This window comes from Sinohyriopsis cumingii, chromosome 6 (assembly GCF_028554795.1).
Source record: "Sinohyriopsis cumingii isolate HCF-2022 chromosome 6, ASM2855479v2, whole genome shotgun sequence".
In the NCBI taxonomy this organism is placed as follows: domain Eukaryota; kingdom Metazoa; phylum Mollusca; class Bivalvia; order Unionida; family Unionidae; genus Sinohyriopsis; species Sinohyriopsis cumingii.
Window position 1 is genome coordinate 73169495 of NC_142966.1, and position 27556 is coordinate 73197050.

Consider the following 27556-nt stretch of genomic DNA (forward strand, 5'->3'; position numbering starts at 1 on the left):
CTCTATCAGTGACCTGACCTTTGATGCTTTGACCCCTAAATCAAAGGTTTTTTTTCCCTTACCCCAAGTGCAAACTATCACACAGTCTGACTGAGATATGTCATGTACAACTAATGGTACTGTGTGGAAACCAGTTCTCTTTTCAGTCTGCAACCTTGCCCTTGGACCTTTTGACCCTAAATCAATAGCCTTTATCCTTATTTCAAGCACAAGCCATCCACACAGTTTGGCTGAGGTATGTCATGCAGAACTAATTTTACAATGCACAAGGCATTTTGCAGTTGTTCATAAACCATTTTTCTTTAAATCTGGAGAAATTGTTGGGGTAATATGCTTCATTTAACAAAGCCAAATGATGAACATTCAAAGTTGCAAGTAAGCCTTATTAGTCAGTAATTTCTCCATGATTTCCATTCAGATGAATTCTCACTCTCTGGCATTTTCATGAGGAAGATTTTCAGTTTTCTAGAGGAACAGTTTTATAGACAGATTACAAATGGACATGAATATGGACAGACAAATGGACATCATAATACATGCTGCTGGTGGGCAATAAAAGCCTGCATATTTTAATTTAAAGAGGAAGTTCAAGTCTTTACGATGATATTGAATTTTGCACCGGTGAGGTAACTTGCTGAAATATTTGAAACTTAGTTTTAACACATTCAATAAAAGAGACAGCAGATAAAGTAATCAACTACAGAGTGCTGCTATCCTGTATGTCAACATGGTAAATAGTGGACTTTGGCATAGTACTCCTTTGTATCAGATTTATATTTAAATATGGAATCGTTATGAGTTAAAGGTGATGGTTACAGAATATATTGAGGAAAAGCTGAGTCTGAGAGTTATGCAGAAGCAAATTGTTGAGAAGATGCTTCATGTGAACTTGATGTTCTCAATCCCTTAAATTATGGATTTTTTATATGCACAGTTCTGTAAATAGTACAGATAAATGATTTGTTACTAAAACTTTTTGCTCTTTATGTTTAAAAGCTGAAAATCTAGCTTTGTTCTGTGGCACTGGGAAGCAGTAATCAGCCATAAAAATATTGGCACTGCAGTGAGCACAGGCACTTGTGACAAATTCCATTAAATAGTGATACCATACATTATATTTATCGTGTATAATTTTATCTAGTCTTTCTCTCTCTCTATATATATATATGCTAAATACCTACAATGAATTTACAGAGTTGCTATTCATGTAGTAATTAATTTTAATAAGAACTATAGCATACTGTTGTCATGTGTCAGTAAAATGTGCATCAATGATGTCACTGCTTGTGCACCCTGTAGATGTGAAACATTTCAATGCTCGTTAGTTTTGGATCATTAGGTCCAAATATCTTAATTGCCAGGCAGCGGCATGTAAGAATAAAATCAGAACTATTGAATATCAAGGTATAATCTTTCACTTCAACTATTCATTTTAAATCCAAACTTCCTGTTGAACTAGTAGACAAGTGTAACGTGTTTTGGAAGGGAAGTCAGATGTCCCTTATCACTCATCCACTACAAAGAATGTTACCCTGTAACCTTGAAAACTTGGTCAAGGTCACCAAGCACTAACATGACTGGAGCAACTGAATATCAAATTCAGTCCAGTCTTGTTATAGCATACGAGGGGTATTTTACAAGCATACATGCTTTTCTGAACTCTAAGTTTTAAAAATTATATTAGGGTCAACAATGCCTTAACAGGTCTTGTCAATTCTTAACATTAATTCTATTTGTCAACTTACATCAAGTGAGTATTTCATCCCTTCATAGATGAAATCTACATCTACGTTGTTCTTCAGGGAATTTGCAGGCAAAATCTGTCCCCTAAAGAAAAATCCCATACATTTAAAATATTATTAAACATTAATATGGTTAGTGCAAATGTGGCTTCACCCCTTAACCATAGAGTGGAGTGGAGTGGAGTGAAGTGGAGTAGAGTACAGTACAGTAGAGCAGAGCAGAGTACAGTACAGTGCAGTGCAGAGCTGTACAGTACAGTACAGTACAGTACAATAGAGCAGAGCAGAGCAGATTAGTTAGGTAGTAGGTAGGTAGGTATGCATGTATGTATGTATGTATGCACGCATGCAGGCATGCATGCATGTATCTATGTTCTGGTGTTTAAAAACATGTCAGTACAATAATGGCAACTTTTTATGCACTAAAATGCACAGAAATGTGTCAAATTCAAAATTTTAACACTTCACACCAGCTTAAATTTGAGATGAATCTTAATGAATGCAAATAATTTCTTCCTCTCAATATGTAAAAACAATTTCTTGCAGGCAGTATGTCTTGACAGATTTATAAGAACCTTATATATATCCTTTGGGATGATGTTCTAATATTTGTAAGATGAGGGATGTCATTCAAAGTCTTCTGGTGAAAACCCCATGTCAATATGAACATCTATTTTGGGGAGTGTTGACAAAACGATTTACATGTTGACTGTCAAGGCAGGTATGCTGGATGTGCAATTGGCTGGCACCATTTTCATTCAGGACCAAAAATATCATAAGAAGTCTAAGGGGGAAAAAATCCTTTTTGATATGACCATCCATTTGCAAGGAGTAGAAATAACAATGTTTTAAAAGATTACTACTGATGGTCACATTGAATATCAGACTGGCACCATTTCCATTTTGGACAAACAAGACAATATAAGAAGTCATTTGGTAAAGGCACTACACTGATATGACCAACCAGCTAGGAGAAGCATCAATAACAAGAATTTCAAGATGGCAATATTGGAGGTCAGATAAGCACCATTTTCATTTACAACCAAACACACATCATAACAAGTCTTCCATTATGTTGATATGACCATTCATTCAGGTGGAGTGTAGTGATAGCAGGATTTTTAAGAGGGTCATTATGGCAGCCAAATTGGATTTCAGAGTGGGGCCATTTCATTCAGGACCAAACAGACATCATAACATGAAAGTGTGCAAAGTTCATGGCAATCCTCCAAGTAGTTCATTAGTAATATCAACATACTAGTGCTTATGAATAAACATACAAGAGATGTCAGACAACCAACCATTCCATAAACCCTCCTGACCAACAGACCTAGGAATTGCTCCCTGAGGCATTAAGCACTAATTGAAGCCTACATTAAATCAAGGTATATAGTGTGATCAAACAGAAGCAAGATATTTTATTATATCCGTACCAAACATATTAAAGGATAAAATTGGTCTGAGCAATACATTAACATCTGTCAACAGAAAGTCAGTCAAACATGGCTTAGCTAGAACTATCACTTGATAATTAAGATCAACAAAAAAATAAAATAAAAATTTAAATTTAATCTGACTAATCAAGTAACATTATTTTTCATTATGAAACCAAAAACCTATGCATTATTTTTCTTTTAGGTCTGCCTTACATTAAAGTCTTGTCTCATTAAAGAAACTCCTATTTATTTACTACAATGTCATGAATGGATATAAGATATAATTTGTTTAAAATCAATTAAAATTACTGTGGTGCCTCAAATTTGTCGTACATAATTTTTCATACCCTCTAATTGTTTAGACCCCCTAATTTTTCACACCAATGAACACCTTATGTACCACCAATCCAAGAAATTATAATTATCTGTTGCAGTTTAAAGCCATTAGTATAGAATATCTGGCTCCTTAAAAATGCAAAATTTAATTACTTTTAAATACAATTACATTAAACACCAAAAAATTACTTTCAAGCATTTTAAATATTATAAACAATATAGCAAACTCATTTTTTAAAGAGTCAAGTTTTGTACTGATGATAACAAACTGCATCTGATTAACAAGACTTTGAATGTATTGCCTTTCTAGGGAGGTCTGGAAGTTTTGGAATGCCTCTTGAATCTTCTTGTCAGCAATATGAAGAGCTCCGCAGATAACTCCTGTCATGGTGTCAGGTTTAGCAGCTTGCACTTTTTCTGCTATAAGCTTGTCAAGCCAGCCTGTTGTTATCTGATTGTTCTGGAATTGGTCTGTCTCCAACAGTTTGATCAAGTACTCAACAGTTGTTCGGAAATCTCCTCGAATTGACAATTCTTTTAAGGCTATTACTAAATTCCTGGAAAATAAACAGACACAAGAGTAAATAAAGTCTAGAATAATTCATACTGTATATGTGCATTTGTATTTATTTTACAATGGCTTGTTGCATTTGTATTTATTTTACAATGGCTTGATGAAATGTTAATCTCCAGAATATGGTGATTTTATTTATTTTTCTAGGTATCAATTTTCATGGCTTTGCATCAGAAAATGCATTTTTTCATCAGTAAATGTACTCAAATTCATGAATTGGAGAATTATATGTAAAACATTGACAATAAGTATGCCATACCAGAATCAACTTCAACTGTTTCATTTGCTGCATGTTGTTGTTGTTGTGGGGTTTAACGCTACTTTTCAGCACACGATAGGCTATGCATAGCGGCCAGTATTAATGGTGGAGGAAGAACCCGGGAACACCCCGGGAAGAACCAGCAACCCACAAGAAGCTACTGGCAAGCTTTCTCACATACCCACATTGGCCGAATCCTAGACTCGAACCCACGCAGACACAGGTGAGATGGCAGTGATCTGTAACAGAGAGCACTTTAGACCACTCAGGGCCCTCATTTGCTGCATGTCTTTTACCTCTTGTTATGACAAGATTCAGTTTCTGAGACATTTCTTTGCTGAATATATCTGGCAATTTTGGTAAAATCATTCTAAGGAGAAGTGTATACTGTTTCATACTGCTACATACATCTATATGATGTATAAAATTGATAATTGAATGCAACAAGGCATACCTCCCAGACATTTGTATGGAATGCTTTTGTTGGATCTAAAATGACTAACAAACTGGGCAGTGGCTTACAAACATGAAATGGTGTTTCTTTAAATAAAATGTTACTTATATATGGTTCTGTAAACAAAGGTAAATATAAAGAATTGTTTGTCAGTACAGCAGAACTTCGATTATCTGTCTAGGTGCAGGACCTAGACCATGATGGATATGATAACAGACGGATAATAGAATATGTACATTGAAAGTATTATTCAATAGACCGGGTCAGCAAAAAATCATAATATCTACATATGTACATGTTTTTAATATTTTGACGTACAATGCCCTGATGGTTAACAGAGACTGACGGTTAATCAGGTGCCAGATAATCAAAGTTTTACTGTATTATCAGTAAATCAACTTGGTGTGTAATACAGTATAAGGTGCTGAAGAACCAATTTCTATCATGCTATGTTTTTTTTTCCAGTGATGCCACATTTGATTATCCATACTTTAAGAGAGGAATTAACATAAAAATTCTGCTAAACAGTCCTCTTTTGCAGAGATGTGGAAATATTTCATTTAAATGTTACAGGTAGTTGTTGTTTTACTGATATTCATGTGGCTGTTTGTTTACATGGTTACCAATTTTGCAAATGTTTACAGGCAATATACAAAACTAAAAGCCATTAACATGTATCAATGTTGCAAGATTACTTGAGTATAGCTGCTATTGCTAACAAATGAAGGCCATGAAATGATGTGAGGTTTTGCCGGAAATGTACGAATTTCTTTAAATTCTTTCAGATTTCATCACTTTTCTTATTTGGTACTTTTACTTCTAAATGTAAATTTTTCAATAACTATGACTACATTAGCAAGATAAGAAATCAAAGAAATCTGGATGCTTGGTAATTATTTATAGGCAAATTTCAATGTTGTCTCATCTTCACAACATTTGACATTAAAATTTGCAGCTTTTCCTGTTGCGACTTTGCACTTTCTAGTTTTTAGTTCATGTTCCCAATGTTCAGGCCTCATATTCTCAAATCTTTTCAAACAAAAATTTTATTCTCAAAGTTTGAGCTTAAATTTCGTGCTGAGGCCAGGTAAAATCCTTGAAAATTAAATCTCCGAAAAAGTCCCCTCCCATCCATAAGGTATTTGTAAAATTATCTTACTCCCTGGCATCTTCTCTATCCTCGCCCCATGAGAAGCAGTGGCCAAACTGGGAATCGGCAAATTCGTGGAGACCACCAGAGGCAACCACACTGAAATAGCCCCACACATTCTTACTGCTCCGAAAGTTCAACTCCTGCACTGTCCCTGAACTCGGTTTAAAGCCCTGAAAAATTATGTTGAAACAGTTGCAACACCTATGATAAATTGTTGTGGGTTTCTATGCATTAAGTTACACAGTTACAATAATATTTATGATATATCGTTGTGGGTTTCTATGCATTAAGTTACACAGTTACAATAATATTTTATGATATATCGTTGTGGGTTTCTATGCATTAAGTTACACAGTTACAATAATATTTTATGATATATCGTTGTAAAGTGTTACTCATGGAGCCTTCTCTGACTAAAGCTCTAGGAGCCATGCAATATCAAGTGTTCATTCAATAAATATTTTTGTATTATAAATTGGATAAGATACATAAATATTTTGATAATTTCATTTTGTACTTTATTACAACCAGACAATGGCTGAAACAAATTTCCTCATACATAGGTTCCATTGTATTCTGTATGTGTTTGCAAAGTGTTTTATTCATAACTTTTCTATTATATACCTTTGACATGGTAGCTGAGTTGCTGAGTGATCAACTTGTAATCAAAATGTTGACTTCTTCTGTGTGTCCTTGACAAAGGTACCTAATTCCCATTTCCTTTGCATGATATAGCCAATAAAGTGTTAAAAGTAAGGGTATAACGACATACCGATTTACCAGTAAATTGCGATACAAAATGCCCTAAATGGTATATCGCAATACAAGTATAGTAACATCAGTATAGATTTTTTCTTCTTCACCAACATTAGCCCGTTCAGAAATAGCTTTGAGCACCCCAACGTTTTTTATTAGGCTTAATGTAGTTACCAAAATAGCGGCTTCTGTGTATGAGCTAGTGAAGAACCCAAGAGCAAAAGAGTTCAGTTTGGAAAATTTTTCACTAAAAAGGGATTTTAGCACCAATACAATGAAACTGTGTGCAATATGTGCAAAACTGAAATCAAGCATGCAGGCAGTATGACAAACCTCTTGACTCATTTACAGCATCACCATCAATCATTACTTTCCATAACTACTGTGCAACAGAGTGACACAACCTCTAACACAACAGATGAAGGGTCCATTGAAAGTGTATGTATTGTTTCTGATCGAAAACCAAAAATTGCAGATATGCTAGGTGCACATACTAAATACAAATCTTTATCACCAAGGTTCACAGCTATCACTCGTGCCATTGCTAGTTTCATCATTTATGATTTGCAGCCGTACACGATATGTTGTGCCGTCTAGACAGGTCTTCTCTGAGAAAATTATCCCAAATATGTATTTACAAAACAAGAAAGATGTAAAAGCATGCTTGCACTTTGCATCTGAAGTTGCATTAATAATTGATAGTTGGACTTCCAGAGCAACAGAATCATATGTTACAGTAACTGCGTGTTTTATTTCTCTTGATTGGAAACTTCAGAGTTATGTGCTACAAAAACAAGCTCTACCTGAGAGTCACACAGGTGTAAATATTGCTGAAGTTCTGTTAACAGCTGTTAATGAATAGGGAATTCCATCCAATCCTCCACTGGTAACTGACAATGCTTCAAACATAGCTGTTGCAGCATCAGAAGCAGGATGTAATCCACATATTGGTTGCTATGGACACACTTTAAATGTAGCTGCCCAGAAAGGCCTGTTATTAGACTTCTTGGCAGGATCAGAAGAATTGTCAGCTTTTTTCACTGCAGTGCAGTTGCTGCAGGAATACTCAGAGACAAAATTGAGCTCCTAAACTTACCAAAACATAAACTAATTTAAGATGTTTGTACCCGAATGAACTCGGCAGCTGACATGACTGAAAGGTTTCTGGAGCTACAGCCAGCTGTATATGCTGCCCTAACCAGCAAAGAGGTGTGCAGTGTGAACAAAGATGTAAGTACTTTGTCGGAAACTGATATTAGCAATGCTGAAGAAGTATTGGCATGTTTGAAACCACTATGGATAATCACAACAGTGTTGCGCACAGAAGAAACACCCACCATATCCATCATTCTTCCACTGCAAAATCAAGTGTTGACTACACTTATGGCACCGTCCGATCATGATTCAATATTGGTGAAATACATGAAAGCAACTATTGTGAATGATCTTTCGACCAGATACGAAGGAAATAAGGATTTCCTCCAGATAGCAACTGCTTTGTACCCCAGGTTTAAAAACCGCCCTTTTCTGACTAACATGAATCGATTTGAAGTCTTCAACCACTTGGGTCTGGCTGCATCCACTTCTTACAAACAGAATCAGCCAAAGAAAGTTAAACAGGTATGCCAGCAGGATTCAGCTACTGATGTTCCAGCTCTTCCTGCAGTACCAGCCTTGTCAGCTGAGGATATCAGCACAACTACATCTCACCAAATGAAAAGAATAAAGACAGATGACAATGCTTCTGACTCATACATATTAGCTAAAGTTGACTGCTTTTGTCTTATCTACATCTTGCTGATGCTTGCATTGCTCTAACAGATGCAAGTTCTTTTTCTCCAAAGATAACTAATGCTGGTCTTGCTTCCATTTTTGGAGATGTATATGTTGTGAAAGTGGAGAAAAATACTAAGACTGTTCTTGAAAAAGTAACTGAAGAAATTGAGAGCTACAAGGATCAGGGAGTCCATTACTTTGGCCCAAAACCCAGTACAATGGTGGCAAGATCATCAACATCAGTTTCCTGTGTTATCCAGTTATGCAAGAGAGTTGCTCTGCATACATGCAACATATGTCCCTTCTGAAAGAGTCTTCAGTACTGCAGGAGATACTGTTTCAAGTCAAAGAGCAGCAATCAGCGAAGAGAATGTTGATATGCTACTATTTCTGAAGAAGAACATGAAACCTTAATGTCTCCTTTGTAAACACAATGAACTCAAGACTTTGATGGATTCACCTATGAGGGCTAGGACACATAAACAAGTTTCTCCAGAAAAAAGTTAACTCGCTAATCCTTTGTTTCAAAGACAGCTAAATAAGCTGACATCTTCCAATTTTGTCCAGCTGTAAAGGACTTTGTTTTATCTAGTAACATTAAAATATTTTGTGTTCTTTCATTTATTGGAGAAATTTATAGTTTGACAGTGTTGCCAAGTTATAGATGAAAACAAGGGGTTTACATCAGTGATGAAATGATAATATTAGTTTAATTTTGATAGTCTAGTTAGCCAAATTAGGTTCTTCTGTGATTTTATTTCTGCTGCCTGTTAAGTAATTAGTCTCTCAGGTTCAAACCAAGAAAGGCTTGGAATCACTGATATTATTAATTTTTCTAATCAAAGTAGGATATTTATCAATGTGATAATTTGTGATTATGTGTAGTTTTTCTTGTGCTTATCCCTTGTCAAACAAGAAATGAATCTTTAGATTGTTTTGATTTGAATTCTTTTCTAATCAGGCAAAATAATTATATAACTCTTTTCCAGTATTTTGTTTCTTGCTTGTAGAAGTTTTCACATGTTGATATATTTATTGTTTTCTAAATAAGTGATGTGATTATTACAGTTACTAGGTTAAAGCATGATGGTTTCATTTTCTTCTTCATATTTTATTAATGTAAGGAAACTGCTAATTATTTCAGTACAAAATATGCAAAATCAACATTCAAGTCATAAATGCTATCAATGACCAATACGTATTGATATGCATTTCAATACAGACATAGCATATTTGCAATATATTGCCATATATTTTTTCCTGGCATTACTCACCCCTAGTTAAAAGTGGCATTAAAACCAACAAAAAACCAAACATAAAACCCTTAAACTTTCTTCTTGTCGAAGAAATTTTACTGATGCCTATGGATTGTAACAAAGAATGACATTTCAAATATGATATATTTTACTGGAAACTACAGCAAAACAATTTCCAGTATAATCAACATCTCACTAAGATTTGTATTCTTTTGATTCTTGTCCTGATATATATTTGGGAGACTAATGCTTATTGCTTTTTACAGGGATTATAAACCATTCTATGATGTAGGGAAATTACAATTTTACAGGTTTTTTTTAATGAAATTTCTAAAAACAAAAATAAGGTCCACAAAATCTGGCGAGTTATTCAACTTGGATTAGGAGTGTCATACTCAGTAACATAGATGCACTAATCATTATAACTCATTTTCTATTAACATAAACATGTGTGTGTGTTTTTGAATTTATAATGTAGCTTGAAAACTTTAAGTCATATCACTAAGATGTCTGCAGTGTGACAGTTTATAGTGATGTCTAGCACCGGGGCATCATGCCACAGACATATAGCAACATATCCCACCCAGTTATATTATCCTGACACCAGGCTGACCAGTTCTAACACTAACCTCTTAATGCTGAGCACCAAGTGAGGCTGCTGTTAGTACCATATTTGTAAGCATTTGGTATGACTCAACTGGGGTTCGAACCTGTGACCTCCAGCATCCGAGGCAGTTGCTCGAACCACTTAGGCTACAAAGTGGTCAACAAAATTATGGATAATAACACAACATATAATGTCTGAATTCTAATCCATAGTAAATTCACAAAATGTAATTAACACAATACATCTGAAGGTGTCTTAACAAGCAAAAGATTATTTTGTATGCATTATGAATAATCTGTTTCCATTATTGGTAGTAACAAATAGCCACTGGCTACTGATTTTCTCAGCTGAATTAATTTTAATTGAAGAAATTTACCTATTTTTCTCAAATAACATGTTATGAATACCAATAATTAAATCATGTAATTTTGGTTAACACTAAATGATTTAGTTGGAACCTAGATGATGTACAGCTTACCTCATCAGGATTTTCACTTGTGATTCTGGCAGCTATAACATGGCCCCTTGGACGTGGCTTTAATCTTGGGAAATTAAAGTCAATTTTGTCACTACCAAACTGATCGACCCCATATAGACACCGGATGTCTTTAATCCGATACAAAGGCAATCCCATGGCAATCTGTAATGTGACATGGAAACATTTTTTTAATTGGGATATCTTCACTTTGATTAACTAGTAAAGTATGAACTAATAAAAAAAAGAGAAAACTGCTGCTATTGCACAAACCACTGGTCAATTCAAGATACTTTCTGAAAGCTGTTTTCACTTAACATCGACTTGTTCATTTTCACAATGTTAGCGGCAATTAAATGTGTAGATTTTACCAAAAATTACTAAACAATCCATACAATAATCATTCTTTATCCAATAAACATTTGTATTACATACTTGGTTAATTACTTCCTATGCATTGTGTAGGATGATCCTGTAGATGTTGTACTTACTGAACTCTGTCAAGTGTTTATTGGATGCTGTTAAGTATACAAAGGACACAAGTAAAATCGAGAGCCTTAGACCACTCCTCTTAGCCCCCCCCAAAAAAAACTTCCAAGTTTGCTACTATGTAATATGACATCACAGCAGGTCTAAAATGATGCAACAGTATGTAAAATCATGTTACATTGCACTGTGTTATCATGCAGTATGTAAAATCATGTTATACTGCACTGTGTTATCATGCAGTATGTAAAATCATGTTATACTGCACTGTGTTATCATGCAGGATGTAAAATCATGTTACATTGCACTGTGTTATCATGCAGGATGTAAAATCATGTTACATTGCACTGTGTTATCATGCAGGATGTAAAATCATGTTACATTGCACTGTGTTATCATGCAGGATGTAAAATCATGTTACATTGCACTGTGTTATCATGCAGGATGTAAAATCATAGTTACATTGCACTGTGTTATCATGCAGGATTCAGTCATAAAATAATAAAAACAAGATTTTTCTTCAAACACATTTATTATCACATAAATAAATAATAGCAATTATGCTATTGAATATAGTGGTTTTGCCAAAGCACATGTGGCTCATACCACTGTACTTCGTTCTTGCTTACCATATCACACACAGCATCAAATTTTGTAAACATAAAGTACTTTTTGTCATAAAATCATGCTTAACTTTAAATCCTTAATACAAGATGTTTTATTCCCATTTGAGCACAGATTTCACAAAGACATCATTATAAAGCACATTTCATTCTCAGATGTGCTAGCATTTATCAAATTTCCATCATCACTCACCTGTAACTGAGCAGCTGGTAGGTTGACATCAGCCACCATTTCTGTACAGGGATGTTCCACTTGGAGTCGAGGGTTCAACTCTAGAAAATGGAATGTCCCATCTTCCACATTGTACAAGTATTCTACTGTTCCTGCGCTCACATAGCCAACCATCTTGGCTAAGGTAACTGCAGCCTGAAACAAGAGATAAACTCACTTCACCCATTTCAATGCAGAAGCAACCTGGCTTACTCCTTAAAGAAGTCGAGAAATGTTGATGTCAGTACAGTGGATTGTGACAATCATCCAGCTGTGGCAACTCACGTGAATGCTGCATTTGTATAGTGACTCCCTAACACTGTCAACTTATTGGTGTTTCAAAGCAAATGGAAGCTTCCTAAGTAAACAAGCAGACAGAATGCTCACTCCTTTTCTCATTTCTAAAAAGTAATCCAATTTAGTAAAGACTGTCAACTGTACCCATTATTTGCAATGTGAGAAGTAGGAACCCTTTAATACACGTGTTCAGAGACATGTAACTCCAGCAATTACAGATTTATTCAGATTGTCAACGATGGTAAACTACATCACATCTACTGCTTGAAAAAATATACTTGTCCGTGCAAATATGGCAACCATGTTACTAAAGAAACTCCCATTTGATTCGAAACATCAACAAATTGACAGTATTTAAGAACCTCTGGTGACAGTCAGGTTAGAAACATTAGTATGCAATAATTTAATAAAGTATCAGAAACCTATAGGCACACCAGTTTTTTCATTGAGCTTGTGATTATTTCACCATTTTTATAATTGGATAGGAGGTAAAATAAATACTGACTTCCAACAAACTAAGGTTCAGTTTCTGTATATCAAAATCATGCCAAACAGATTATAAACTAGAACTGGATGCACCAAAAAATGCCTGCTTACTACAATTTGTTCAGCAGAGTCTTAAACACATGAACTTCTACTGGAAAAGCAATGTTTGGAGACAACATCCATTCAGGGGACATAACTCTTCCAAACAATGACATGAAATGCTACGTAGAACTCAATTTCTCATCAAAATAATGGTGCTTGATGACTTTAGCTGAAATACAATAATGCAAAGCAAAGTTATGCTGCAGATAGCAAAGTTAGGTGCATGGGAAATCTTGGGTCATAACTCTGCTAAATGATTTTGAAAAACACCTGAAATTATAATGATTGAAGGTCTTGCCAATATAAAGCTACATGTCAAATTTTCCTGAAATGCAACAAAGCTTAACGAAGTTATGCTGTGGAAAACAAAGTCAGGAGGACAGGTAACTGGGGGACATAACTCCTGCAAATGATGTCATGGAATGCTGGATCAAACTGCCACATGGCAAATTTGGCTGAAATCTAACAAATTTTGCATGAAATAATCTTGTAGAATCTAAAGTCAGGAGGACCAGCAATAATCAGGTGACCAAAACTCTTAGAAATGATATATAACTCATAAAAGGCAAATGTAAAATCAAAGAGATAATGTCCATGCCAAAATGGATCAAAATATACTGATTTCTTCTCGAGCTATGCTAGTTACATGTAACATACCATATGAACAGATGTATTGTCATGGGCCATAACTCTACCCAAAATTGTCATGGGCCATAACTCTACCCAAAATTGTGTTGATGAGATAAAACCCATGAAGGCACATCTAGGTGTTCAGACCATGCTCACATCAAATTACATCAGACATGCTGAATGGCTGCTGAGCAATGCAGACACCAAAGATTTTCATAGAGGAGATTGACTATTAATCACAAAAGGGTAATAACTCCAGCAAAGTTGGACCTGAAATACGAAACCTTTATAAGACACATCTGCATGCAACTGGCAATTCAACTACCAATGGCATCCATCTTTTAACAAAGGGTTACTGAGCAATATTCAGTGTGAATATATCTAGTTAACTGTCAAAGGACATAACTCTATCCACAATGGAGTTGACAAAGCAAAACCCATAAAAGGCACCTAAAGGACAATGAAACGATATATAAAGAAAATTTTATCAGAATAAGTAGAATGGTTCCTAATCTATGCAGATTACATATATCTGAAGCAGCAGAGGTGGAATAGTGATGGAGAAAGGGCAAATAACTCAAAATTGGACATGAAAATTAAAGCTTTAAAAGGTACACCCACGTGTAACAGGCAATCTCCCTATCAAAATGCACCCAATTATCTAATTATCTGTAAGGGTTGCATAGCTATGGTGATTGCAAAAAGTGTGAACTGCTGAACAGAGAGATTCTGAAAGGTGATTACGATAGGCTGAATACTCCACAAAATGATGAATGCTATCAGTTCACTTTAACTATGCTTTCTGATGTGAAAAATTCTCAAATCTACATCAATAATGTTTGTTTAGTCACACTATAACCATGTATTCATCTCAAAGATTTCATTTTAAGTGTTAGTTACTGTTCAACAGAAAATATAACATGGCTGTGCAAGTATCATGATATCCGTGTTCAAAGAGTGCAGTAAGTTTTCCAAGACTAATAAATTCTTGGACATTTACATTTCATTAACAGCAAAAGAAGATGGGTATTCAATTATTTTATGTACTTGGATACACACACATGATCCTAAAGAAAGTTTTAATCTAAGTTTCACATGCATAGATATACTGCTAATTTTGACCTCTTTGGTTTTGACTATCTGACCATATGCAATATTAGCAGAAATTTGTACTAGCTACTGCTTTAGGACACTAAGAAACAAAATGAATTTTCTTACAATTTGATTTTGGTCAAATATGTTCCTTGAAAAAAAAGTACTTTCTTACTCTTTCTCCTCCGGTCATATAATTTTATCTTCAGTGTGAACCTTCATGTACTAGAATTTATTCTGCTCATATAAGTGTTATTTCATGGACCCCAACCATCATGTTATAATTTCAACCAGTAATATACCTAGATTTTCAATTCAATGACTGTACCTGTTCCATCTTTTCAAACACTTTTGGATCAGCGATTGAGGCAGGAGCTTCCTCTATGATCTTCTGATGTCTACGCTGAATGGAGCAGTCTCTGCCAAATAAGGATATCGCATTGCCATAGCTATCTGCCAGGAGCTGTACTTCCAGATGGCGTGCATGCATGGCCATCTTCATGACAAATACTGGGGATCCAGGAACTTCTGCCTGTACCTACAGTAGTACAAATTTATAATTGTATTCACATATCACGCCTGGCAATCAAAAACCAATCAGAAACACCTATTTGGACCTTTAAACTCATTTGAATATCTGATTCATTTGGTTTTCATCCCAAAAAGTTCATTGACTTTGATGATGGACAGAATTCTTTCCAAGTACTATTTTTGTCTTTAGAATATATATTTATCACCAAAGCCATGTTGACATGCATTTCTAACTATTCCAAAAATTAATTTTTTTAATTCTACAATTAATGCATTTGAGAATTTACTGATTTATGGACAGTAAGGTATATCTTAAACTATTTTCACCAATGGGAAAAAAGGTTATAGCTCATCATGGATAGATGTTATCAACCACATACAAATTCTTTACATTGAAATGATTCTGTGGCTGATTTAAATTATTCCAAACCCTAACCATGATTAGGTCCCTAGTGCTCTTTATAACATCCATGGTGTGAGGTGACAGAACATGTGATTCTGCATGGCTATTTTGCCTCTCCATTATGAGTTAACTCTCCCTAGATAAATTATTGTACTTACTGTGAACTGATTTATTAGGTATTAATATTTATGGCTGTGTTAAAATTAACATTTTTGTTAGCATTTAAATTCATGGACCTGGAAGGGAATCTTGCTGTCTGTGCAAACAGACCATTGTTACTGTGGTTTTTAAATTTCTGGTTTGCTGCAACAAAGAAATCCCCATAAACAATTAAAGTACAAATAACAGGGAACTTGCAGCATTCCATTTTGGTAGGAATCTGTAACTAGTATCTTATGAAAGAGCATCATGTATTATGTATTCATGACAAGGCTTGATCTCATCAACTTCTGTTCAACAAGCCCCTCCCCTATCCCCCTGAAAATAATAACTGATTGTAACAACAAGAGATCCTACCTAATACTCTGATCAAGAAAAAGAATTTCTAGTTCAGTTAAAAGTATACTATGAAACAGATGACATCAAATGTTATATAAACTACTGTAAAAATCAGCACCATTACGCCAGTCACTGGGTAATTTTCTTTGAAGATCATTTTTATTTAACAAAATTAATTTTATTCCTAAGTTCATAAGGTATCACATCGTACCTGTCTTACCAACAATGCCTTGCACAAAACTGCCCACAATGCCTTGCAAAAACAATACTGCTTGTACAGGATTTTACACTGATATTGTGTAATGCTACAATTATACTCTGAATAAAAATCAGAATTCATTTGCTTTCCCGAAATAATTTGGATCTCTTCTTGTTCTGGTTACTTATTATTTTTCATTTGCTTACATACTTTTCAGAAAAACAGGTGCAAGTGTTTTGTACTCATATTTTATCAGCAGCATATTTTAACCTCATTGAAAACTGCCAAAATCACAGAATGGTAAACAAATACTTTTTCAAAAATTACGACTGAAAGCAGCTCTATCTTTTTCACAGGATTATTTCTTTTAAAAAAACACAGAAACAGAAGTCACTTGGATCATGTAATCAATTGTGAGCATCAACACAATTTTGCTGCTATGAAACAATATAAAGCACAAATTTCAGACGACAAGCAGAATTCAATGTTACTAAAATGTAACTTTCTGACATTCACTCACTCACTCACCCTCCCTTTCTCCCCCTTCTCTCCCTCTTCTGTCCTTTCCTTATAAAATATCAACCAGATATGATCATCTTTTTAAAGTCAATTTAAAAGGAAATAAACAAGAAATGACCATGCAAATGAATGGATATATCCACACATGGGTAGAGAGGCATGACAAATTAAAATATATATGCAAAGCAGTGGATATAAGCAAACTTTGAGCTGAAAAATGCCTCTAGCAAAACAGTCATAACTATACATATTTATTTACTTGTCTGAAGAGATTGTGGAAGTCATTTGGATTATCCACTTTCCTGATTCCCTTCCCACCTCCTCCTTCCGAAGCTTTGATCATGAGAGGGTATCCTATCTCCTTGGCAATCTTTAATCCTTCATCTGCATCCTTTATACAAGCTATAAAGAATAAAATGGATATTATTTGTCATGCTTACCCATTACAGTCTATGTTTTTTTTATTTGCCTCTTAGCATGCCAACTTCTTTGATACCTCTGACTGTCTGCCTCTCATTTGTCTGTATCATGATGTTTTACTGTATATTGCTTCAACATTTCTCAACAATAATAGAACAATAATACATGTGGACAAATGTATATACTTTCCAGCTCTGTGGAATCTTCATACAGAGGTTCTGAGTCCAAATCTCTACAGCATGTAAAACATCCAGTAGATAATCATAAAACAGTGTAGTGTAGTTGTGATGACAAACTGTTACCTAGATGCTAAGTCATCAAGATAAAACATACAATAGTTTTGTACTCTTCATAAAATATACCCATTTTAAAACATTTACTTTTCAAAATTACCACACAGCCCCCTATTTATTGAAATGACAATTTAGAAACCATGTCAGGTTTTTAATATGGTGATAATCATGTGACATCAGCATTAGGGGTAAAATGATACACCTGTGCAGTGTATTGATACGAATCACGATACTCAGCCTGCGATACAATAAATATCGATACACATATATACTTGATGGTTTTTTCATCTTTGGAAGGTATGTGGTGCTCTTTCATGTATGTTGACTTTCTTGGTTGTATTTCTAGTATGCAGACTACAGATAGATATATAGCTATCATATATTTATATGCCATTCTCAGTGATGAGAAAATATCAACAATACTCTCGAACAGACTACCTATTGGTTGCAGTCAGTTTTATCTAACATTTAAGGCCATATAATGGTGGCTATATTTAACTCCCTTTGTTTTGTACAACATGAATGATTTGAAATATATTATTACCATTTTGTGTCTTGGTCTTACACTTGGAAGACAGTACAATGTTATCTTCAAAACAGAAGAAATAATGCAATTTCCTCGTGCAAAGAAAATCTCACCTAGAACAAATCTGGGCATGGAAATAAGGTTGAAACACAATCCATCACATTTTATTTCCTGCAGATATAAAATACTGCTGCAGCTACAGGTATTTGTATTTGTGAGGAAAGAAGGACAACTACTGACTACACCCAGTCTTATTCTACAATTTTCTTTTAACTTAAACAAGGTGATAAACTTGAGAAGTTTGAAATCTACCCCAACACTCATCAGCACCTTTATTCATTGGATAAATAGCTCTGCATAACAAAAGAAAAATACCAAATTTGTTTCCCATGTACAATTTGAGGAGAGATGATTACAGGATTTTATCTTTAAGACCCCCCTTTATCAAATTTTGCATGACAGTATCTCTGCTTAAGTACGTGACATTTTTAATGACTTTCCCACAAAGTCTCTCTGTTGCTCTGCTAATACTTCCTGTTTGTCATGTAGAGAATACGCTACATTGATTTCTAATTGGTGGTTATTGCTTAACCTGGAGCAGAACAAACAATAACCATAAATGAGAAGTCAATGTAACATTTTCAACATGCAACACACCAGTAGCAGAGTTTTCAAATTGACCAAAGAAGTTTCAAACTTTATTGACGATTTACTCTTAGCTACTTGAGATGATCATATCATTTTGCTGAAAAACGTTTTAGAGTGACTTCGACAAACGGGACTGACCACACGACCATCTAAGTGCCATGTAGGGTTTAGGAAACTAACCTACCTAGGTCATACCCTCAGTGAAGACAGGTTAACCCCAGATAGTTCAAAGGTCGACCAACTTAGGCACGCAGTATAACTGACCACTAAGGCGGAAGTCTTTCTTGGGACTGGTAGGGTATTATCGTCAATATGTTGCTAACTTCAGCGCTATTGCTAGCCTTTGACTGACTTGACTTGGAAAAAGGCTCACACAAAAATTATATGGACAGACGCCTGCGAACAAACATTTCAGACGTTGAAGGACAGACTGACATCAAACGCAGTAGTGAAATTGCCTGATGTGACATGAGATTCTGTCATACATACTGATGCTTGTGATAGAGGTTATGGGGCAGTGCTATTACAAGAGCATGGCAGAAACTTATTCCCACTTGCATACAGTAGTGGAAATTGTCAACTGCAGAACGCAATTATTCGGTTTCTGAGAAAGAATGCTTGGCAATTATCTTTGGGATATCTAAATTCCAATGTTACCTGTATGGACAAAAAATTTATTTTAGAAACTGAACACCAACCACTCACCTATTTAGCTCACACTAAGCTAACAAATGGACGATTAATGATGGTCATTATTTCTACAACAGTACCAAGTCCAGGTACAGTATATTAAAGGCAACGAAAATGTAGGTGCTGACTGCTTAATTAGACTAGGGACATCTGAGGTGAAGGGTTCACCAGAGGATGTGTAAATGAATCAGATTACCTCTCCGAAATTTGGAGAGTAAAAATCTCTGATTTTACTCTTCAAGGAGGGGGGGCTATATGTAAGGATGCAAAACACTTGTACTAGCTGAGACTATGAATGTTTTGCACACCAGTAGAGCACTAAGTGCTGGGTTACAAAGCCTGGATCTGAATTCAGTTTTATTTTTGTTAACATTACTGAACAATCTCTCACAGTCAGCATTAGAATGGTAAAGAACCAATATTCCTTTCATAACCTGACAAAGAAGAGGAAATTTATATCTTCCAGTTATTGGGTCTTTTAGCTGGGAAATAAAAGGAAAAAATCAACTCTGTCCACATGAAGTACATTGTCAGGCAGAGTGCCAACTTGATACTTCAGGAGTTCTCCTTCTAATTTATCAGCAGCCTTTCCAGCAGCATGGTGCATCATATGACAAAGACAACTTGAAAAACCCAAACAGTTCTGCCAACTTATGTTTATTCAAAGCATTATCAAGCAAATAAAAAAAATGTTTTCTCTAGTGGAATCTACTGTTAATTCTGGTAATGAAAGAGGAGCACTCTGACTTTGCCCATTTTTGTTGACAAAGCCTCTTACAACTTTCTGTCATCATAATCACTACTCCTCTCTGTTGCAATACTAAATGGCCCAATTTTTATGGCTTCTGCAATTTTAAGTGAAGCATCTTCTGCTAAACACCTAACAATATTAGATGATTTTTTTTCTTGCACATGCATATTTTCTGCAATTTTGGAATCAGGAAACATCCATTTGAACAAAGGACCAATGTAGTCTTCTACCACTAGGGGTAGTCAGTGTTCTCTTAAGAACCTGGTACATAACGCCTCTGCATTTATAAAATTGATGTCCACAATTTAGTTCTGCTGTAAAAAAAAAGAAGTTACCTTAGTAGTGAAGTTAGTAAAACAAGCTAATTCAAGGTTTCTTTGTTTTACCACCATGATCAATATCAAAATCTTTTCCAGACAGCCTGCAAGGGTGTGAAGCTGCCATAGAATGGAACGCTGTATTGTTTAATTCATGCATTCATCTCTGAATCGGTTTTTCATCTTTTCCTAATCTATCTGTGAAATTATTTGAAAACATTTTTGCTCTAACACTTGCACTGACTAGAATAAATCTGACTTGACTTTTAGCACCAAATACCTAAAGACTGGTTCTGTACCAGATATGAATTAAAACAAAGAATCTGCGAGGAAAGATTAAAAGTTAAAAAACCAGTCTGTTCTCTCCTAACTAAGCCATACAGCTGCTATAAATAGAAACCAAGGTCAAAAGTTTTAAAGTTATTTCCTGGAAATAGGGCAGCTGCTATAAATAGAATACTGTTAGGAAAGTGCATGCAAGTCTACCAACAAGCGTACTCTTATGTCGTAGTTACACAGAAGCCAACTTTTCTACAATACGGTCTGTGGAATTAATAGGATGTTAAAAATGAGAAAACAAATTATTAATATTTTTGGGAGGGGGATATTATGAAAACGTGTAATCCGAATACATTTACATGTAAAGCGTAATTTAGTGAAAATAAGCGTAATGATTATGCCAAAAGTGTAATGGTTGGCATGTATGATATATTACTGCAATTAAAATGGGCACTTACATTATAATCATACACAGAAGTATATCAACAAGATAACTCAAGCTTAACTGAACCTACCTTTGCGATAGACATCTTGTGGTACACTGATGGTCTTGCCCTTGGCTATGTCACTCTCCGTCCACTTCAAGGTGATGCCTGAACCACTCCAGGGCAGTGTCGGAATACCTGCCGTTTGGGCAACTATCGAAGAAGCAATCTTGTCTCCAAGTGACCACATTGCATTTTCAGGAGGACCTTGAATATCATTTGAAAACAAATGAAACATACCATGAAATTAAGGAGAAAAAAGGGCAAAAAATAAACTGGTTCTTTTCTGAAGCAAAGGTCCATGGTTTCTTCATGCCAGGCATTATAATGGCATGAAAAGAATAAAATCTTGATTTTCATCAAAAAAATTTTTTTTGGGGGGGGGCAGAAAAAGTCTATTTTGGCTGCTTTGATAGTTTACCTACAAGCATTAATAAAAGCACAATTCTGTGACTTCAAATGAAGTTTCACTTGCATATATTGCATGCTGAAAGTTGTCAGGTAAGTCTTAAGCAAAAAATTATTACCTTTCATCATTACATATAAGTGAGCTTAAATTTAGCTGTCAATAATTTAGCTACCATAGCTTCTGAAGTTTATACTTATATTTACAAAATAACTCATCAGACATTATCCATTTATGCCACTTAACAGATAAATACACTGGCTTTTATGTATGCATTGTCTAAAATATTATCAAATGCAAATGTGGGCTCCAAAATTTCTTTTTCCTTTTTTGTATTTTTTTTAAATCTGGAAGTTCCAGAGGATTTCTATTTTCTTTTGTATCATTACTGCTTGGGAAGTGCACAATCAATGCCTTCCTGTCACATCAAAAAAAATGTCAAGGTCAATAAATAGTTTATCCCTATTCTCATTCAGATATCTCCAAACACATTCCCTGCATCCAGTTCTACCTGAATTTGTTTTTCACACCTTTATCTAACTGTTTTACCCTGCTCTCATTGTTGTGAGTAGCAGCTTTTGGCATTTCAGCACAAACTGAAGGATATAGCAGAAACTAGATGCCTCAAGAAACAAAACCTTCTGACTGGTCCAAAGTACCAATTCTTCGATGTATTAATATTCAATGACCAATCAAGAAACACTCTTGTAACATATTTTCAATACTTTCACACATACAGCATAAAACCTGAGATGCTGAAATGCCACCCACTCCACTGCTACTTGATCTCCAATCCTGGACCTAATACTTAATGCAGCCCAACTTAAATGTTAGCCTTAAAAGTAGGTCATTGCAAACAATATTTGTTTGCAGCAAGTGCAACTCAAGATGAATATACCCATACATTTTGATGAATATGCATGTAAAAGTTTCACTAAAATGTGCAAATCAAACTAGTCAACAATAATGCAGAACTATCTTGCTTTATGAATCCCTTCATTATAACGGTTCCTGTTATAAAGCCCTTCATTATAACAGCTCTTGCTACAAGACCCTTCATTATAACACACTTCCTTTTATAAAGCCCTTCATTATAACACAGTTCCCATTATAAAGTGGTAATAAATTATGTATCATGTACATCATTATAAGGCAGTCTTACTATCAAACAGGATACCATATATACTTGCTTAGGAGTCCAACTGCAAACTGCAATGACCAAGATCTGCATAATGTGCTGACACATCTGGGTCTGTGCAGGTACTTAGGAGTAATCAGTAGAACAAACAAAACAGACCCTGATCTGCAGGCACAATACGATATGGCAGATCAGGATCTTTGCTGACTGCAGTTTGACTCGACTTATAAGCGAGTATATATGGTACTCTACAGCTCCAAAGACAGCGTTAAAATGAGGGAGTCATGTGATGATAACTTCAAGTGAGATCAGTGTCCCACAACCATGGCACAATGACCTAATAAAAATGCAAGACTGTTACCTATGAAAACAATTCCATTTTTGTGCAGTAGCTCTGGAAGCTTAGGATTTTCAGAAGCATGGCCCCAACCTGCCCACACAGCCTGAAATTAGGATATGAAAAATTACCAAACTGCTTGGATGAATTACACAACAGACTTTTATTTAATATCTTTGTAAACACAACTGCTGAGTAGAATCTGTATGTGGAGTGAAGACTGTTCTGATCCGAAATGCACTCACCCCATCCCCAAAATGATGGAAACAGTTGTCTGGTTAGTGGTTTTGTTAAATTTATAAGGCAGAGTTATACACTCAAGACCATATACTAAACTTCAGCTATCAGAATTTTGTTATGATTAACCATATTCTCTTTAAGCTATTAACAATCATTGAAGCATAGTCAGTTTAAATATTTGTACTGTTGTTTTCTCTACTATGAAAGCCTGCCAGTAATATCACAAATGAAATATCTTTGCACAGTTTTTTCTTTAGTGCAACAGGAATTGTCTTTAAGTTTTTGTTTATGGAGTTACAATACATAATGACTGGGATGAATGAGGTCTTAGTCATTTCTCGTAAGAACCTGCATTTTCTAGATTAATTTTATAGTTATTGTAAAGGTCTGTATTCACTGTTGGTTTATTTATGTTACTGTTATTAAAGCCCACATGCAAGACTGAATGTGAAATGTCACAGATTGTTTTATTGTATTCTTGATTGTGGGGGTGGGGGTTTGGTGAGGTTAATGCACGAAAAGAAATGACTGCAAATATGGCAATTTAAAAAAAAAAAAATTCATGATATAAACCTGTTTAGAAAATTGGACATGTGTTCATGAAACATTAATGTATTAACCCCACCAGCACAGGTCTACTTTCTCAATGTGTTCTTAATCAAAGGCACTTAGCTCACATTTCCTTGGCATGATATAGCCAACAGTGTGTGTGTGCACTTTAACAATGTTTCAATCATATTGCTAAGATGTCTGTATTATGGCAGTTTATAGTGATGTCTAGCACTGAGGCATCATGCCACAGACATGTAGCGTCATGTCCCACCCAGTCACATTATCATGATGCCAAGCTGACCAATCCTAACACTAACCTCTTAATGCTGAGTGCCAAGCAAGACAGCTGCTAGTACCATTTTTATAAGTCTTTGGTATGACCTGGCCAGGGTTCAAACCCACGACCTCTTGCAAATGAGACAAATGCTATAACCACTTAGGACACCAGAAAATAATATTTTAAAAAGCTGTTAAAACCCACAAAACACGAAAATGATATCAAAGCCTACATGATACACATATCCAGCTTCAGCACTGTCATGAGAGATGTACTAATTAAGAGTGATCTTGATAAATCATGTCAAAGCACATGTTTAAGTCCAGCATTACTATCAAGTGACAACTAAGAGTGATCATACTAAACGATCCTAAAGAAAATTAGAAATGTGTTCATGAAACATTAATGCCCTACAACAGTGCATAAGAAAATGTCCTAAATACAAATCTTGATGGATGGACACATGGATTAACAAGAATGATTTTATATGGTCCTATGATAACTGTTGTGTAGCATTTAAGCCCAAGTGGATATTGCCCACCCATCTGCTTAACTTCACAATGGACAATTTCAATGAGCTGGTTTACGTAGTATTGTACAAACTCGACCAAGGCAAACTTTCTCCCTAACTTTTTATCATGTTCATTTTATCGACTTATTATATCCTGATAAAACTCTGTTCTATTAATATAGTCTCTTGTTCATAATTGAAATCATCCACAATCTTTATGATATAAAGCAATTGTCCAAGACCTTGATGACTGAAGCATATATTACAAGTCTGAATAAAATCAGATCAGAAATAGGACTCCAGAAGGGGAACAAGCTGTCAATCTCCTCATTCATATCACTAACGAGGTCTTTAAATCAATTTATGGTATAAGCATATATTCCGAATCTGATCAAACTTGTATCAGAAATATAGCTTCCAGAGTGGTAACAAGGCTAACCAACATCATGCAAGATCACCTCATTAATAAGCATGTATTTTGCTCATTAAGTAACTCTTCTGAGATTCTGATGACATAAACCCATATTCAGAGTCCGATTGAAATCTGGTTAGAAATATGGCAACAAGCAACTGTTGATGGATGGATGCATGATGCAAAACAGAGTGAAATAACAAGCACCTGCACTTGAGTCCTCTTGGCTATGTCCAGGATGAGATCCACATTGGCATAATTGTTATTGTTGGACCCTCCAGGTACTGGAACATACTGGTCAGCCATACGAATGTACTCTGTGGAGAAAGAGAGATTGTATCAGTGTAAAGAAAAAAAGGTCTAAATGTTCAATAGGACATACAGCATAACATGGATGATTACAAACTTTTTTAGAGTCTGAGGACCCTTCAAGGTAGTACAGTTTTCCTTTAATGTGTTAGATGAAATTTTGCATGCTGAAATATGGCACAAATTAGTTAAACAAGCTGGTGGAAGAAAAGAAGAAAAAACCATTTTGGTAGCTGCCTTCTCTGATGCATGAATGGTACATTATATGGGTTTGGAAGGATGATACACTAAACTGATACAAGTTAAGAAATCTATATGTAGATGGAAAAAATGTTTAGAAGTCCGACTTCTCTACAGTGAAACTGTAAGTTAGGAAAGTTCATTCATGTCATGTCATGAACCAAAAGCAAACTTACATAATACTTTTACAGTATGTCATCCAGGGATACTGCTGTTGCTGTGGAGAAGAACATCTTGAACAGGGATATGATGCAGTCCAATGTTTTGTTGAAGGCCATGGCTGACATGAAACTGGTGTACTACCCAATGATATGCCAAGATATTTGCATGATGTAGTATGAATCGATATATGGAAGTATGCACTGGACTAGTCAAGAGTGATCATGTACTTGTTGCAAGGCAATGAAAGAAAGCTGGACTTGGCTTTCTTCATCTTGAATTTTGGGGAACAAATAAATTGACTGAGCCTACTTAAATCTATCACTAGTCTCTATCTGACATTGAGATTTCATAATCTGAAAGATTCTAGAGCAGAAAACAATGTTGTGCAGTTTTTGGATTATCGCTACTGCCCATTTTATGAGTAAAAGTTCAATTTAATTTTCTTCTGTAGATCATTTGCCTTTATGGGATCACTTTGGAGTTCCATCATAAAGGGGATGACAAAAGTGGAAGAGCTGGATGAACAAGATCTAAAAACTCCCTGAAATGACTTGGATCACCAAATCATTTTCCATTAATAGGTTGATCCAAGTCTTACAGAAAGGAAGTCTGGCACCCACAAGAGGGTTCAACAGTAGGAGACAGGAATGGCAAGTCACTGATGTTTGTCAGGAGGATTGGGGGTGGAGAAATTTCATTTTCTCTCCACCCTCCCTGCATGCCTGTGAAAATTAGAGAATTATCACCCATTTGATCTTTATGGCATAGATAATCTCTAATCTGGTGTGTTTCCTGATAAAGTCATGCAGAGATATGGGCTTGTATTGATATATGAAGGGGTAACACTTGTTACTTGCTTTCTCACCTCCTGAATGGGAGAACCATAAGAGATGGAGCACTGGGTCACCACGTGATGTGGTTTCAGGGAAGGCAGTAGTGCATCTTCTCTAATTAAACACATATTCAGGGCTCAGGAAAACCACTTGTCCTTTTGTCTGGAGTAAAACTTAACTGTGCCCAGTGAAACTTTACTACATACTTGTAAGTGTGCTGAGCAGATGAAAATTTTTTGCATCCTGAGAATAAATCTGAGTGCATTTTCTATGCTTAAGTTTATCACTTAACATCTGGTGTGCAACTGTTATAAATAACCTTTGCCTGCTTGTTGTCATTATAGAACATGCTGCAAAGAATCAAATTCACCCACTACATATATCAGACGTAAGCTTGATACTAAAATGGGTAAATATAATTAAGATATTTTGTGGCAGTTTCACACTCAGCCATCAGTTTCTTGACTGTGTTCACATTTACAAATAGTGATGAAAATCTGATCCTAGTGGAATCAGAGCTGACAGTGGATCTCAGAGTGTAAGGGGAAGAAACTGATGTAGGTGTTCACAGTAATGTCCCTTAGGCCAAATCTGTAGCTGCATTCAAGGCTCCCAGTAAGGATAAGTAAAGGTGAGCAGACAATGATGCTTTTGTTTGCAGCACCTCTAAGATCCAATCTATCAAGTCCCATGGAAAACAGACTAAGTTCTGTTTCATGAAGTGTTGTGTGGTTTAACACCATTTTTCAGCACATGATAGGCTATACATGGCGGCCAGTATTAATGGCGGAGGAAGAACCTTGGAAAACCCTGGAAAGAACCACCTACC

General features: G+C 35.4%; 1 protein-coding gene across 3 annotated transcripts in view; it reads right to left on the reverse strand.

Annotated features, from left to right (window-relative positions):
• Positions 1 to 27556, reverse strand: part of LOC149797203 (acetyl-CoA carboxylase-like) — a 197716-nt gene that overhangs the window by 120377 nt on the left and 49783 nt on the right. For all 3 annotated transcript variants that reach the window (XM_089961889.1, XM_089961888.1, XM_089961890.1), the window contains exons 5-14: positions 25391 to 25500; positions 23216 to 23297; positions 21341 to 21517; positions 17161 to 17303; positions 15080 to 15289; positions 12127 to 12300; positions 10828 to 10989; positions 5961 to 6124; positions 3817 to 4071; positions 1746 to 1827 (exon numbers count right to left, since the gene is read on the reverse strand). In XM_089961889.1, coding sequence (XP_089818015.1) covers positions 1746 to 1827; positions 3817 to 4071; positions 5961 to 6124; positions 10828 to 10989; positions 12127 to 12300; positions 15080 to 15289; positions 17161 to 17303; positions 21341 to 21517; positions 23216 to 23297; positions 25391 to 25500 — 1559 coding nt within the window. The remainder of the gene's footprint in view (positions 1 to 1745; positions 1828 to 3816; positions 4072 to 5960; positions 6125 to 10827; positions 10990 to 12126; positions 12301 to 15079; positions 15290 to 17160; positions 17304 to 21340; positions 21518 to 23215; positions 23298 to 25390; positions 25501 to 27556) is intronic.